Consider the following 17,705-nt stretch of genomic DNA (forward strand, 5'->3'; position numbering starts at 1 on the left):
CCATCTTTGGAAGTATTTAAGAATAGGTTGGACGAACACCTGTCAGGGATGGTTTGGGTTTATTTTGTTCTGCCTCAGCGCAGGAGACTGGACTTGATGACTTCTTGAGGTCCCTTCCAGCCCTACATTTCTATGACTCTATAATGTTTATAAGTAAAGGCCAACATTTTCAAACTGAGGTACCTAATGTCAGACATTTATTTCCATATCACCTCAGCATCTCTGAAAATCAGGTCACTTTTACAAGAGGATTTGCTTGATCACTCTTCCCTTCTGGCTGTGCAGGTGAACAAGTATCAATCTCAGCCTCTTTAGACTAAGGCAAAAAAGTAAGAAAGCACATCAGCAAAGGTCAGGGTGCTTATCCTTTCTTTATGCTTCTATCTGGCTTCCCTTGTCTTTTATTAGTTAGTTTTCCATAGCATAGTTTTCTTGGCCTCTGTAACAACTAGCAGCAATGAACAATGAAGCTATTTCATGTTGGGTACTGTTGAAAATCTACAACAGGCTTGATACAGTCTTTGGACTTACATGTGTTGGTTTAACTCTGTGTTCTCAGAAAGGAATCTGGGTCCAGTCCTGAAAATGTTACTCATAGAAAACATTCTCGCTCAGAAGAGCGGTCCCATTAAAATCTGTAGGACTAACATGAGTAGGGGTTTGAAGAATTGGTCCCCTAGGTATGAACAGGACCAGAATCCCAAACTGGCATATTTGCAATTTTATTAAAGCTTCTAATGTTTCCATAATTAATACCAAAATATTCCTTCATTTGCGGCAGATAACGAACACTGATCTGGTCTTACATATGCAGTGCAAATCACGAGTAACTCCATGGAAGTCAGTGGAGTTACACCAGTGTAAAATTGTAGACAAGAACAGAATCATGCATATTTCACTTTCACTAGGCAGTATAAAATTACCGCAAGACATCAACTGATATCACTGGCTAATAAGAAGTTTGAGCCAGGACTGTTACATGGCACAATTTACTGAGTGAACCTTGCAAAGTTCCAAGCTTCCAACTGTGCTGTAAGATCTGCAGCTCAGGAGTTACGCACATCATTGGTATTCCACTCAGTGTGTATTTTTAAACAAAATTGTATAAACACAATAACACACACTAGGCACAAAAAATATATTAATTCACATCTGGGAATATAGAGGGCACTTGCCTTTTGGCCTTGTGCCTAGACAGCACACTAGGCATCAATTGATACAACACAGTTCACATCGTTCAGTCTCTTATTGCTTTGTTATCAAATAGCAGTAACCAAAGAATTACTTTGATCAGCTTAGAGAGTTTCTTGATCAGTGGCTGCATTTACAGTCAAACCTGCTTTAAGCAACTACCACAGGGACCAAAGGGGAAAAATGTGTTGCTTAGTAGAAATTGGCCTAAAGATTAAAAAAAAAATCCTTTTGGAAACTACTTTTTGGTAGTTTGAAGTGTTTGCTGTCAACTGTTAGAAGTGATCCTAGTGCCGGTTTCACTGTATATTAACCACACCTCTCCGCTAAGCCCACTGTTCCATGTGGTAAGCCGCCACCTTCTTCCCCTCTCAGCACACAAGATGAACATTTTTCCACATAGTGATTATTTCAATGATTCAGAAAGTTTCTTGCAAAATATGCCTTGAGGAAGGGTATCATAGCAGGGAACTATCTGGTGATTACAACACCCCCTTGCGAGCTTCATCCCGAAACCAACGTAAGGCTAGAGCTGAAGAGAGATTTCCTCTCTTGTGTCCTTTTGTAAAATAAAAACAAAATGCTGTGTATGCTTTACCATCTATTCTTCAGCTAACTGTTTGTTCTTTTTTTTCCTTTTGTTCCCTTTCTATAAAGAAATAAAGAGTTTAAACATAGGTAAGATGAAAAGCTCTTTCCCATATAATTTGATAGTTTGTTTGCTTCACTGTGTTTGCTTTTTGTGTTGTGCTTCTTGTGTAACATAATGTTTTTCATGTACCAAATATAGTAACATTTTTATGTGCTAATTGTGTGTTATGAATATGATAAACGTTAGCAATTATGAAATGCCGTCAAAAAGAAACTAAATAAGTTCTAACAGTAATTAGGAACTTCTAGTGGAATGCAAGTATAATGAACCCAAAGTTAACTTTTACATAAGCATTTCTCCCTGCGGTCTGCAATTGGTCTAAACGGTTGAGGCAAACTACAGAACTAGCTTTTGAAAGTGCTGGACAGGGTTCACAAAGGCACTAATGAACTGGAAATGGGTCAAAAACTCATTTTCAACTCATTAATTATTTTTTCTGGATTTTCTTTTTCTTTCTTTCTTTCTATTGACTGACTGTTAACAATGTGGTGGTCTGGTTATATAATTGATTAATTAGTTTAATTGGAGTTTAAAATCCTTTACTTAAGGGCTCGTTTAAACTGGCAAGCAAAATTAGCTCTGCTGCGATCGATGCAGTGGCATTGATTTAGTGCAGGGTTTCTCAAAAGGGGTCGCCGCTTGTGGAGGGAAAGCCCCTGGTGGGCTGGGCCAGTGTATTTACCTACCCTGTCCACAAGTCCAGCCAATCGCGGCTCCCACTGGCCGCGGATTTCTGCTCCGGGCCAATGGGAGCTGCTGGAAGTGGTGCAGGCTGAGGGACTTACTGGCCACCACTTCCAGTAGCTCCCATTGGCCCGGAGCAGCGATCCACAGCCAGTGGGAGCCGCGATCGGCCAGACCTGCAGACGGGGAAGATAAACACACCGGCCCAGCCTGCCAGGGGCTTTCTGTACACAAGCGGCGACCCCTGTTTGAGAAACCCTGATTTTGTGGGTCTGGTGAAGCCATAAGTCGATGGCAAAGCACTTTCCCAGCAACTTCAGTACTCCACCTCCCCGAGAGGCAGAAGGTAAATCAGAGGGAGAGCATCTCTCGTTGACATAGCGCAGAGTAGACACCACGTTGGGTCAGTGTAAGCTGCGTCTCTCCAGGGTGATTTTTTCACACCCCTGAGTGACGTAATTTACAGCGACTTAAGCAGCAGTGTAGACCAGGCCATGAACAGAGTTCTAGTTCATAGGCATTAAAGGGAAAACTCTTTTCATACTACATGAACACTAAACCCACTAGCCAGGTTTCCCCAGCAGTTGTACAGCTGGCATAGCCAGCCCCTGTGCCTTCTTCCTCACAATCCCCAATGGAGAGGAGAAGAGGAGTAAAACAAGGAGAGTGGTCAGCATATGAAGACCTCTGCAATCCCCAAATGCTGTATGATCCCTTGGGGACCATAGTCTGATGGTTCCCCATCTCTCCTGAGCCCAATGGTGTGATTCCCCTCTTGCAATGCAGTAAATCAAGAAAGAGGCTGAGTCAATTAATTATTTTTATGATTATTTGTGCTGGTGGGTGGCTATTAGTTGCAGCTGTAAATCTAACAATTGTTAGGATGCTTAGAGCTTTGTGTATGGCAGCTTCTCTTAGTATTTAAATCAAAGACATAAGTGAAGTGGATGGAGTTACTCTTGTGTAAGTGAGTGGAGAATCAGACTCTTAAGGGCAAGTCTTCACTACCCGCCGGATTGGTGGGTAGTGCTCAAGCTATCAGGGATTGATTTATCATGTCTAGTGTAGATGCGATACATCAATCCCCGATTGCTCTGCCGGAACTCCACCACTGCCAAGAGGCAGAAGCGGAGTCGACAGGGGAGCAGCAGCAGTTGACCCCGCGCCGTGAGGATGCGAGGTAAGTCGATCTAAGATATGATGACTTCAGCTACGCTATTCTTGTAGCTGAAGTTGCGTATCTTAGATCGATCCCCCCGCCCCCAGTGTAGACCAAGGCTAAGACCCACTTCTGCCTACGCCAACTCCCAGGCAAACTGCTTCCTGACAGGCTGAGTCTCATTGACCTCATAGCAGTAAGTGTTATGTTCACTAGTAAGCGCTATGAGATGAGGCCTTGTAGTAGAGTATCTCTAAGCAATACTGATTATTTTATTAAAAACCATTTTAAACTAAGAATACATTCCCTGCCTTCATGTAAATCTAATAAAGAATTAAAGGGATTTTTTTAATGGCAAAGGGAGAGGCCAAAGCTGCTTAACCAGTCAAATGATAGTTTGGGAACTCTTTATTTCTCCAGTACAGTATATATGTCATGTATCTATTTGAGAAAATAAGCTGTTAGCTCTTTGTGGGAGTAATGAACGTGCATCATTTTAGATCAGTTTCCATCTGCCAAATTTGATTTGCCCCATTATCAAACTTGGAGAAAAAAGCCCCTCATATCTTGTAAGCTTGCTGCTGAGTTTGGTGGATAGGCTCATACCCTCTCTGCCCTTGTTCGGCTCACAATGGAGAGCAAACACATATATAACAGGTCTGCAGGTGCCAATGAGTTGCTGAAACAAATGCTAATGAATGCTCTGAATGAGATCACTGCATCATGATCATAACCTGAATGGAATTCTGATAGCAGGGAGGGGCAGGGAGCTCAGTTTATATATTGATAACTGCATAAGAAAGAGAGGAAGAGAACCAGAAGGCACCCTCTATGGGCCAGAGTCTGCCACCCTACCTTGCAGTGCTTGATACCTTACTTCCCCTCGATTTCAGTAGTACCTACTTCAGAGTGAGGTACTACTCAAAGTGAGTCTGGTGACAGAACCTGCTCTTCAGTGTTAAAGGAGAGCATGTCTAATAGCATGAAAGAGGGGAAAGCATCAAAACAACATTTAAAACTTTTTTTTAACTAACAAGCCTGGATGTTTTATCTGCTGGAAAGCTAAGAGGTCCTGTTAGCTAAAGTCAACATCTTAAGGGCTGTTCCTTGAACCCAGCACTTATCCAAGGCAAAGAGAGAAAATTCAGTTAAATATTTTTTGGTGAGAAAAGAGGAGGGGAGAGGAGGTGATGAGATGACCTGGTGGGAAGGCATTATGCTGTAGAAGACAAGACAAAGGACTGAGATACTGAGTACTAATCCCAAATGATCTCACTGCACAAGTCACCTAGTTGCTCTGTGCCTCAGTTTCCTCCTCTGTGAAATGAGTATAACAGTACTTACCAATCTTTGTAAAGGGCTTTGAGATCCTTGCATGGGATAAAACTACTAAGTATTTTCTATTTATCTAGTGTACTTCCATCTCTTCATTTTTATGGTCCTATGAGTCTTCTGCAGATGGCATTACCTCTTCCCATTTAATTTCAGCCAAATCAATCTCCTTTCCAGAATCTACTGTTTTTGAGCAAAGTGCAGAATGTGCTATTGACTCAGAATCATGCCATATTACAGGCAGTGTCAGTCTGTTGCAGAGAGGGAGGATTACAATAGAGAGTGTTTTCTCTGTCCCTCCTCACTCCCCAAAATCTGGCTGTCCTCACATATGCACAGTTGTCTGTATACTGCTGATAATCCATCTGCAGAAGGTGCCAGTGGCTGTATTTCCAGTGAAAGTCTAATGAAGAAATGGCTTATTTTCTCCATCATAACTTGCCTCGACATATCCTCACTCTTGGAGTTGTGCACTTTTGCCATTTGAATCCAGGAGTGTGGATCTTTGGAGGCAAATGACTCCATTTACTGGTAAGTAACCTGCCTTTTCTCTTGCTGTCCTCATTTGTCCTCCACACTTTTAAAATCTCCATTGACCTTAAATAAGGTCACCATAGGCTCACAAGACTGGTAAATATAATAGAGATCTTGTTTTAAAACACATTAAAGTGAGTCCATCTTGTTCCTCTGCTCCAGCTCTAGATATGTGTGTTAATGACTGACTGAAATTTCACAATTTGCAGATGGTTTGTTAAAATAGTGCCAGAATTTGATAAACTGCCAAAAATTATAGTTTCATTAGAGATGTAGCAATACATCTGAGCATCCATTTTTATAACAAATCATGACTAGTCACTGCAGAGTAGCCCAGGTAAAGGCCAAATACTTGGGCTCTCTCTGATTTTAGTTACACAGCTAACTTCATATACTATTTTAAGAACAAATGAGAACAAACTTGGTTTAAGGATAAATTTGTTATGCACCTACTTTCTACTTATGTAAGACCTCATGAATTTGGTGTCAGAGTATTCATGACTCAGAGGCTGGTGCTTTGATCTCATTCCTGAGATTTCAAGGGAAGTACAAGGATGACAATAGTTAGAGATGAACCAAAGACATTTGGCCTCAATCAGGTATCTCCAACTACTCCCCGCTTCCAAAGCAGAATGTAGCAGCATCCTTCCGCATCTCAACTTATTTTATAAGTGCTGAATGAGGAATCTAATGTTCTTTATTGGTTTACTTCAATACATTAAACACTTGCTTTATGAAACAGTCCCTGCAAAGGAATAATAAAAAGTCGTGATAGTACACACTGGAAAAAAGTCTCTCCTCAGCACATTGGTTCAACACAGTTCAGAATTCAGCCCAGTTGGTGGTGGATTTAGAGCTTCAAGCTATGAACAAGGCACTTCCATTGTCTCACTTTTTCATTACTAATCGTTCTGAGCAAGAAACCATTGATACTTAACATTTAGGAACACTAAATGCTAGATTTATCCATCTAACTCAGGGGCTAGTCATCTTTCTGGCAAGCATACAGGGATAACAGTGGGAGGAGGGAAGGGCCTTTTGCATGAAAGTGATTTTAAGAACGGAGGGCAAGCTCCACACTCTTCAGAAAATGCTGACCAGTCTGTAATCAGAACCCAGACACATTATCTGTTTTTCATTCCTTTTTTCCTTCTCTTTGGTTGCACACAAGCCAAGCCATTTGTAGCGCTTGTAGCTGATGTATTTTTCTAAGAATTGTGCCCAAATGAAGCAGTAATATATCAGCACTGTGGGAAATAAAGGGTTTCAGTAGGAAAGTATAACAAAGTCCTGAAATGGAAGTTACTCAGACCCCTCAGAATATTAAGATGTCAAACTGTCCTTTCCAGTTCTTTAAGTGGCAGATAAGTGGCCAAAAGGTCTGGGATGTTTTTAGATTGCTCAGCCATCTCTGTTTTCTGTTTTTCCCTCCTAAAGCAACAATCCTGCCCACAAATACTACCTGGCTGTGGATCCCGTTTCGGGTTCACTGTATGTATCAGACACCAACAGCCGACGAATTTACAGAGTCAAAACCCTCACTGGTGCAAAAGACCTGGCCGGTAACTCTGAAGTGGTGGCAGGGACTGGAGAGCAGTGTCTGCCATTTGATGAAGCCAGATGTGGAGATGGAGGGAAGGCAGTGGACGCAACCCTAATGAGCCCTCGAGGTAAAGGAAGTAAAAGAGACTGGAGAAAGCAATTGTCTGAGGCTAGGCTGGATCTGGATATAATTATCTAGTAATTAAATCACTACTTGCTTGGTAATTTTTATTCTGTGCTTTAATCACAGCGGATTGGCAAGCGATCATGCCTTAGTTAAAGCAAACTTTATTACCCCTTCACTGTTTGCTGCAAAAGGAGATTTCACTGAATAGGGTTTCCTCCTAAAAGGAAACTTGCAGACAGGAGAAAACACCATTGTTTGAAACACAGTCCTTTTTGGGGAAGAGGAGGGATGCCTGCTGTAGTATTTTTCTTATTTTCTGTTCTGATGTTCGTTAGCCTATTCCTACAAATGGGAAAAAATGGATCTGTGTCTTTTTAAGCTTCTTTATAATTTGTAGTAAGGAGCCATAAAGGATTTTGGGGAATTTTTAAGTATTTTTTTAATCTCAAACATAATCAGGAATATAGTCTTGTCTTCACTATTTTGCTTGGAGCACCGAAATCAGTGACTTCGGAGCCTGCTAATTAAAAGGGTGGGTTTGTCAAGTTGTTAGCAAAGAGAGTTTTTCTTTCAATTCTTTGTGTTAAGTAGGTGTTGTTAAAACCAAATAGAAAAGCCCCCACAAAGGCTCTTACTCTGCAAGCACTTACATAGTTGCTTATATTTGTCATGAGTAGCCTGAGTGAATGCAATGGGACTACTGGCATGTGTAAAGTTAAGCACATGTGTAAGGGCCTGTCTACATTTAAAACACTGGAACTGCTGTAGTGCTTAAAATCATAGAATATCAGGGTTGGCAGGGACCTCAGGAGGTCATCTAGTCCAACCCCTTCCTCAAAGCAGGACTAATCTCCAGACAGATTTTTGCCCCAGGTCCCTAAGTGGCCCTCTCAAGGATTAAACTCATAACCCTGGGTTTAGCAGACCAATGCTCAAGCCACTGAGCTATCGCTCCCCCAGTGTATTAGTGAAGATGTTTCCTAAGCCAGTCAGAGGGCTGCTCCCATCAGCATAGTTACTCCAGCTTTCTGAAAGGTGCTGGCTACATTAACGAGAGAGTTCTCCCATCAACCCAGCACTGTCTGCAGCGGGCTTAGGTCAGTTTAACTGCGATGCTCATGGGTGTGGATTTTTTACACCCCAAGTTACGTAGATATACCAACCTAATTTCCGACTGTAGACCAGCCCTGAGTGTTGGCAGGAACGGAGCTCAAAGAATTTTAAAACATCCTGAGTGAAAACCACTTCCATTCTCAGTTATTTTTGATTATGTCTCAGGGGTCAAAACCTACAAGTTCTCAAATTACACATAGAGTCTTCCAGGAGAAATGAAATCTGAATGTTTCATGTAAGAATCAAGGAGAAAAATCTTTCTTTAAAAAAAATAGTTTAAAGTTTCTTTATACAGAGGCAAAAAAGAGAATAAGTCAAATGAATAAGTTAATATGAGATTAAAGATTAAGGTTGACTTGTTAAAAAAACACAGGATAAATCCGCATAGTTCCATTGACTTCAATAGAGGTACATTGATTTACCTGAGGATCTGGACTGCAGCATCAGGGGCTGAAGGCCTGAAAAAATAGGGATGAACAAAAAAGCAGCACTTTGTTACCATCCATATTTGGAATAAACTTATCAATAAAGCATGAGACCAGAGCACTGATTGTTGCTTATTTTGCAAACCTGTAGGAATTGCAGTGGATAAGTATGGGCTCATGTATTTTGTTGATGCCACTATGATTCGGAAAGTTGATCAGAATGGAATTATATCAACTCTGCTGGGCTCTAATGACCTAACTGCTGTTCGACCACTAAGCTGTGATTCCAGCATGGATGTCACCCAGGTAGAGTTTTACTTCCTCTTTCTGTATGTGCCATACAACAGATGGTTATTTACTTTGGATAATTGCCTGGCCATTCTCTGTAGAAAATACAGTATGTTAAACTCCTCTGAAAAAGGATTTAGAGGATATTGATGACATTATGCAGGGCAGGATAACAGCTTATATAATTAGTTACTAAAAAGAATGAACCTACCCTCTTGCAGTGGTTAATACAAGTTATTTACACGGTTATAGAGAAATAAGTTTGAGAGAATGGAAGTTATTGTATAATTGCCTTTTATTTTTCTGTACTTGCTGTCGACTTTCAGTAATGTAGCATTCAGTCCTTTGCAACAGATACATAATTAACCAAAGTTAGCATTGTCCGTAGCTTTAATTTGTACATACAAGTATTAAGTAGAGCACTTAGTTCCATGATTTACTCTGTTAAACCATTGACTAATTTGCTGCCATTTCACATATAATTATGTGTTGAAAACAATTTACTTCTTTGGTGTGAGTTATGCAATAATAATGAATTATTGTGTGGTTCATAGGTGCGGTTGGAGTGGCCAACTGATCTTGCCGTCAATCCCATGGATAACTCACTTTATGTCCTGGAGAACAACGTCATTTTACGGATCACAGAAAACCACCAGGTTAGCATCATCGCTGGACGTCCCATGCACTGTCAGGTTCCTGGGATAGACTACTCCCTTAGCAAACTGGCCATCCACTCTGCGCTGGAGTCAGCCAGCGCAATTTCCATCTCACACACAGGAGTCCTTTATATCAGTGAGACAGATGAGAAAAAAATTAATCGACTACGCCAGGTAACCACCAATGGAGAGATCTGCCTCCTAGCTGGGGCAGCTTCAGACTGTGACTGCAAAAATGACGTCAACTGTAATTGCTATTCTGGGGATGATGCTTATGCCACTGATGCCATTTTAAACTCCCCATCCTCCTTAGCTGTGGCACCAGATGGCACTATCTACATAGCTGACCTTGGAAATATCCGCATTAGGGCTGTTAGTAAAAACAGACCCGTTCTTAACTCTGTGAACCAATACGAGGCAGCTTCTCCAGGAGAACAGGAGCTATACATCTTCAATGCCGATGGCATCCACCAGTACACCCTCAGTCTTGTTACCGGAGAATATCTGTATAATTTCAGCTACAGCGCCGATAACGATGTCACAGAGGTGATCGATAGCAATGGTAACTCCTTAAAAATTCGTCGGGATAACAATGGAATGCCACGCCATTTACTGATGCCCGACAATCAGATTGTCACACTGGCTGTCGGCACGAATGGTGGACTCAAGGTAGTGTCTACTCAGACCCTGGAACTTGGATTAATGACTTACAATGGAAATAGTGGGCTCTTGGCAACAAAGAGTGATGAAACTGGGTGGACGACCTTTTATGAGTAAGAAAGTTTTTTTAATTTGTTGAGTATGCATTTCTCTTTCAAGTGAGAGTGGTTAGGGCCTAATATAATGTCCATTGAAATCAATGGTAGTCTTTCTTTTGGCTTCAATGAACATTGAATCAGGCCTTTAAATCTTGATATAATAGGGTACTGGAGCCACGTGTGTGATTTTGTTAACTTCAACAGTCTTGCAGTGTCCTTCCATAAGGGCCTGAGACGGATGCTTCCTGTGAGCTGCTGAGCACCCTAAAGTCCCAGTGTAGAGTATGGATGGTGAGGGAACTCCCCCACCTCCCAGCAAATTGCTAGCACCTTGCAGGATCAGTAACTTGCATTTACACTGCTGTTTGCAGGATTGGGCCCAACTTTCTTTGCCGTAAGTGGGAGGGCAAAGAAGTCCCCTTCTCCAAGCTGGTCTGCCCAGTTCACCACACAGTAATTTGTGGTTACACCCCACAGGGCTTCCTCTGTCAAGAGATTTCAATATTAGTTTCTTTTGGAACTGAAATTACAAGTCTTGCTGTTCAAATGTCAGGATATTGGACCCATATTACGTATAGGAGATAAAGTGTTGATTAACTTTACTGATTGCTCATTCTTGAGATAGTTGAGGAAATTAGATCCCAAGGTATCTGTAAGACCCCAGTGTGACTTATATAATTTGTAGATAGCTCAAAAGCACGGTGGTTTTCATGAGCAGGTAGATTAAAAAAAGACAGAATTTCCCCTGTAACTGAAATGGATCAGAGATAAAGTGCCTAGGTATATTAAAAAGCTGGAAAAGCAAGCAAGATTTTCTCTAACAATTATCTTGTCCTTAACAGTATTATTGTAATTTACTTGGCAACAAGGGTTTCCGAAATAAGTAGCGCTCTATATGCTGAATATGTAAAAGTGAATATTTTGGTTTTTAACTATGGGAAGGCTGTCTATCTAGAGTGTGAGAATTTTGATGAAACAATTAGTGATACATTTAGTAGCAATTTTTTGAAGTTTTGGCTTGCACAATATTTGTCAAGCTTTATTTACAAATGACTGAACCTAGATTTGTTTTTCTAAGATTGTCCTCTGAGCAATAGGTTTGCACCTCTAACGTGCCAAAGCATCATATTGTTGCCTACTACTTAAACACTGCTAACTTTTTGTAAGAAAATAAAACAAAAACAGTACCTGAACACAAGTAACTGGTTGATCTAGCTGGAAAAATAACTAAATTATCAGTGCACGTCAGCATTATCTGTGTTTTGTGTTTGGTTTATAAAAAAGAAAAACAGTGCCATCTGGTGGTCACTGTATAATTTGACCACTAATTTGAACATCTGTTCATTTTCATCTATCTTATAGATCAGGGGTCGGCAACCTTTCAGAAGTGGTGTGCCAAAGTCTTCATTTATTCACTCTAATTTAAGGTTTATGTGCCAGTCATACATTTTAACGTTTTTAGAAGGTCTCTTTCTCTAAGTCTATAATATATAAGTAAACTATTGTTGTATCTAAAATAAATAAGGTTTTAAACTGTTTAAGAAGCTTCATTTAAAATTAAATTAAAATGCAGAGGCCCCCAGACTGGTGGCCAGGACCTGGGCACTGTGAGTGCCACTGAAAATCAGCTCACGTGCCACCTTTGGCACTTTATAGATAAAGCTGCATAATTGTTATCTAATTGTTATCTTTAACACATAACACATAACAGGCCTGTTTCTTTAATTAGTTACATTACTGAGGCCCAAGAGACTGCTAAATACTGATCACTGAATCAAATTTATATTAACTGTATCTGACTTTTGTGAAACACTCCTGATGAGGAGATGTGCATGGGATTTTAGATAGACCTTTACTTAGTTGTTATTGATTATCAATAGTTCGAAGTTCACCAGCTCACAGGCAGTAGCAACTAGTTTGTTTCCTAGAAACTACACTTTAAATCAAACAGCACATATTTTAATGAATGGATACAAAATAATTACAAGTGCACAGATTTAGATTAATAAAATGGCAATAGTACAATAATTTAGAATAATTACAAATTACAAAAACTTATTTAAAAAAAATGATAATTAGAAATCATTATTTCAAAATATACAATATTGATTTACCTGAGGGTAATTAAAAGTCATGATTGAGACAGTATCTTGGCGTGATTTTACAGGAAAACTTCTGATACATTTTCTCGGACTACTAAAGTGGAAATATGACTTGCATGCTCTGTGATGTGCCAACATGCATCTTGAAAGTATTATATGTTATTTTTACAGGGTTCATAAAATTGCTCGGTGCTTTCAATTAAGCACTAGATTAGTAAATTAGTATGTTTGAGAAAGGATAGATAGTAGCCAATTATCTCCTCTGCTTTGCAAGTAAGTATTGCAGCTGGGCTAAGTACTATGTATAACAATATACAGCCAGTAGACAAGAAAGGTTATGCTTTCTGTTTATCTAGAATGTCACCAGTTGTATATGCATTAGCACCTTGATCATATTCTATACCCTTGCAGCCCAAGTTTCTTTCATGTAATTAAAGAACAGAGCCACATGATCAGCTCTATCTAGGTTACAAAACATCTGTAGTGTGCCATCCACAAAGGTGTCTGTGTCTCTGGGGCATTTTTAGTTGCAAGAAGAACGTGCGTTATACCAAGTGTGTGGGAAACAACGTGTAAAGGGCAAAACTTAACCCAGTGTGTAAGATGCAAATTCTCCATATGGAAAAATGTGACAAAAGATAAATAGAGTCATCTAGTTGGAGCTGACAGTGGGTAGCCAATTTATTGTGACTCTTTAACATCCTGAGTTTATCCCAGCACAAAGCTGTTTTGTTAATGAGACAGTAAGTAATAATTAAATAAAATATAGGAGAATCCCTGTCGACACAGCACACCGTATTCGTTTACATTTTAGATTGAATGTGTCAAGTATTTCCAGAGAGATAACTCTCTCTCTATCATTGCTGCATTTGTTTTGGTAAATATAGGATCATAGCAATTAAAGATGGAAAAATCTATTGGGTCATCAAGTCTGCCCTCTGTAAAGGCAATATGTGTTACCTCTAACACCATTACATCCTCACATTCAAATACAGATAATGAGTCCCCCTTACTGTAATAGGACAGTGGAGTTGTGAAATGACCACACACAAAAATCTTCTAAAAAGTAACATAACATAACAGTTTCCCTACTGAAATACAATGCTACTTTATTTGGTATCAGTGTTTTTGTGCAACCTATATCTGCCAAAAGTTTTACATAATTATTTTTTTTAAATGCAATTAATTCACATTATGAACAGTCAAGGCAAAATGAGTAATACAACAGCTGACAGCAGGCTCACATAAAATAATTTAAGCTTGTTTTTTGGGCATGAGGAATAGATCTTTGAAGTGGTCCCTGATAATATCCCACTTGACGTTTGGAGTATCCCAAGAAAGTGATGTAGTTTTCCCTTGAATCAGGCACAGAATAAGGATATATAAGGCACAGAATAGGGATATATTTAAATATATGTGGATATACACCTTGCCTATCTCCACATTAGCGCAAAAGCTGCTGTTATACCTTTATTGTGCTTCATATCTGAAACCAACCTAGCTAAATCCTTTCTACAGGCTGTCAAGTAGTTGCATATTTTAAACTTCTAAAGGTCAGAACGCAGATCTTAAAGAGTGCACAGGGTATTTAGGTGCTGAGATGTTAGAGCAATGGACACATTATAAGAATTCAGTATAGAATGCAGAATAGGATATTGGCGCAAACACGCAGAAGGGATGCACAATGTAATCAACAATACCCGGGACAATTTGAGAGGCCTGCAAACAATGTGGCAAAAATGGCGAAAGAACCAATTAAAGTCTTGTTTCAAAATATTATTTATAACCTGAATATGTATGTTGAGAGATGTTTGAGACTAAATGCTTAGATAACCACAGTGTATTAAATCTTTGGAAAACCCAACTGAATCTACTTCGCCCATTAACCAAAAATAAAAATAAAAAAAGGATCCATTCACCTTTCCCCTCTTGTCAGGTTGCAGTGGTAATAACAACTCCGGATCAGAGCATTTCCTGAAGATTAATGGCTCCCAGCTGAGTCTTAGGTACTAACTTCTCCCAGGCACTCATCATTTCCCAGAAAATGTCCTGCTCCATCATAGTCATTGTTTAATAAATGCATTATATCTGTCTGCTGCCCAACTCCAGGAAATCAGTTTATGAGCCACCGGCATCACCCATTAAGGAAGTTTTCATCAACTGTCCTATGCAAAATCAATGACGTCCCTATTTCCCAGGTAGCTCTTGGTCTCACCCACGTCATTAACTCTGCTACTTACATTTCCTCCTGGGCAATATTGTCGGTACAACATGGGGCAAAATCCTGGAGCCACTGACATCAGTGGTAGAATGCCTATTAACATCAGTGGAACCAGGATTTCACCCTGGGACTTCATTTTAGGAACATAGGAGTTGCCATACCAAATCAGAGCAGTCCAGAATTCTGTTTCAGAGAGTGGCCTCCACCAGCTGTTTATAAGTGGAAGCAGTTCTACAGGGTAATTATACATGGGGTGGGGGAAGAAAGTATTTCCTTTTGTCAGTTCTAACTGTACTGCCTGGGAGTTTCATTAAAATTCTATTTTTCTATTGGGACAGGATTAAGTAAGATTGTCCTATTTAACTTCTCTATATATTGATGGGTACAATTTATATGTATCATTTATACAATGATTTTGTATACCTCTAGCATATCCCCCCTTAAATTAAACAGCCCCAGTCTCTTCAGTCACTCCTTCTATGATACTTGTTTCATGTTTCTAGTAATTTTCATCCCTTCCATTTCTGCTACATCTTTTTCAAAATAGGTTGATCCAAACTGAACTGTGTCCCATGCAAGGGCATACCTCTGATTTATATAAATGTCACTGGAATATTTTCTATTCCATTCCACTTTGAACAGAGATGTTCAATGAGCTGTCCACAGTGATGCCCAGCTCCTTTTCTTGCATTAATTTAAACCCCAGCAATGTGTATGAGTTGTTCAGATTATTCTTTCCAATTTGAATTATCTTGTATTTAACAGTAAATCTCACCTGCTAGTGTGCTCTGCATTCACCTAGCTCTGAGATTACTTTCAAGTTCTTCATGGACTTTTCTACTCTTAATCTCAGGGGCGGCACCAGCACGCCAAGAGCATGCCTGGGGCTGCAAGCCACAGGAGGCGCTCTGCCAGTCACTGCGAGGGCGGCAGGCAGGTTGCCTTCAGCGGCATGCCTGTGGAAGATCCGCTGGTCCCGCGGCTTCGGCGGGCCTCCTGCAGGCATGCTGCCGAATCTGCGGGACCGGGGACCTCCCACAGGCAAGCCGCCGAAGGCAGCCTGCCTGCCGTGCTTGGGGCGGCAAAATACCTAGAGCCGCCCCTGCTTAATCTAAATAATTTTTTCTTCTGCGGATTTCACCACCTCCTTGTTCTGTCCCTTTTTTGATAATTGGTAAATATATTAGTCCACACTGGTGCAGCCTGGTACAGACCTTTGGGGACACCCTACCATTAACCTTTCACCAAACTGAAAATTGCCCCCTCCTTTTTTTTTTTGCTCTTTATTTTCTGTTTCTTAGCTGATTTGTGGCAGAATTTTATGAGTACTTCTTTTTCTTAATAGCCTCTTGTGAAGGACTTTTTCTGGACTTTCAAAAAGCCTTTCACAAATTACATTAACTAATTCTCTCTTATCCAATATCTTGTTGGCAAAGAATTCTAACAGATTAAGAGGCATGATTTTTCCGTAGCTAATCCAGTTGTAGTGGCTTGCAAATATTAAAATATGTATTGATTCTGGGCCTAATACTGTTCTCAGTGTCAACATTGTAAATCCAGACTAACCAGCTTTACATTGGTGCAATAGAAACCAGAATTCGTCTAGAAAAACTTTAATTCACAACCATAGATTGTTTTCAAATACAGTTTATTGAGAACTCAAAATGTTCTAAAAGATCAAGATCTGTTTCATGACATATTTTAGCAAGAAGCTGCTGCATTAATAATGTCGACTAAATGAAGGCAATAACTATACACGTGCTTATTTTGCTCTCATTAATTTATCTATTAGCTATGACCACGAAGGACGCTTGACCAATGTAACACGTCCCACCGGAGTGGTGACCAGCCTTCACCGGGAAATGGAAAAATCTATTACCATTGATATAGAGAATTCCAACCGGGATGATGATGTAACAGTTATTACCAATCTCTCCTCTGTGGAGGCTTCCTATACAGTGGTTCAAGGTACAAGAGTGTACTTTTCAGCACTTTAGACACAAACACCAATATCTCCCTAGTACTTTAAGAGAGCCATTCTCAAAAGATTCATATCATAAGTGCACTTTTGAGCAGGAAAAAAAATAACATAAGGTTCTTGGAGGAAACTCCCATACATACTCTCTGAAAATGGCAATACCTCAGGACAGGCAGGGAAAGTTTTGTCTATTCTAGTTGAGTCAAATACAGTGTGATCATTACCTGTTGTAAATTGGCTCTGCTGATGCCTTTCGTGTCAGGTTTACTTTACCCACATCCAGATTGCATTGCACTCCAATGCAACGTTGGCTATGACTTTAGGGACAAAAAGGTAGATTCTTTACAGTGACATAATGAACTTGTATAAACTATCTTACTGTAAAATCCTAGCTGAGACAAGGTGTAGACAGTTTTTAATCATAGTGTAATTTGATGAGATCAGCCCCTCAGCCCTGTCACCCTGATTTATCTAAGTTAATTCTTTCAAGTTAATGGAACTGCTCATTTGAGTAAAATACAGGATCAGGCCCTTTTATGATGCTATGACCAAAAACAAAAAATCATGTATCATGTTTTCAGTGCAACATTACCACATCAGAGAATGCTGCCGCAGCTGGCATACCACAGAAGAGATCAGCAACAAAATGGTTAACTGTTCCTTGGTGTGAAACTTTCTGACATGGACCAAACATTGTATATGACACAGTGTAAACAGTCACAGTTACTGAAGATAGATTGAAAGGAGTTTAGTGGATGATGTTTTTTTAATTAAGAGATAATGTCACTGGAATAAGAACATTGTCACAGGACAATAGTCTCCTTCTGACATATAAATGTCAACATTTATAGACTATTATCCTCTGACACCTCCTGTTCCAATGACTTTATTTCTGTTATACCAAATGATTAATTATGTAGATGCTGTCCTTTTGTCAAATGGA

The 17,705-nt window shown here is 39.9% G+C and overlaps 1 protein-coding gene across 5 annotated transcripts in view; it reads left to right on the top strand.

The window, feature by feature from the left end:
- TENM2 (teneurin transmembrane protein 2) overlaps window positions 1-17,705 on the top strand; it is a 2,274,099-nt gene that overhangs the window by 2,235,800 nt on the left and 20,594 nt on the right. For all 5 annotated transcript variants that reach the window (XM_050962494.1, XM_050962493.1, XM_050962495.1 and 2 more), the window contains 5 exons: window positions 1,849-1,869; window positions 6,990-7,222; window positions 8,911-9,065; window positions 9,602-10,476; window positions 16,577-16,752. In XM_050962494.1, the coding sequence (XP_050818451.1) occupies window positions 1,849-1,869; window positions 6,990-7,222; window positions 8,911-9,065; window positions 9,602-10,476; window positions 16,577-16,752 (1,460 nt within the window). The remainder of the gene's footprint in view (window positions 1-1,848; window positions 1,870-6,989; window positions 7,223-8,910; window positions 9,066-9,601; window positions 10,477-16,576; window positions 16,753-17,705) is intronic.

The sequence above is a fragment of the Gopherus flavomarginatus genome, chromosome 7, assembly GCF_025201925.1.
Source record: "Gopherus flavomarginatus isolate rGopFla2 chromosome 7, rGopFla2.mat.asm, whole genome shotgun sequence".
Lineage (NCBI taxonomy): Eukaryota > Metazoa > Chordata > Testudines > Testudinidae > Gopherus > Gopherus flavomarginatus.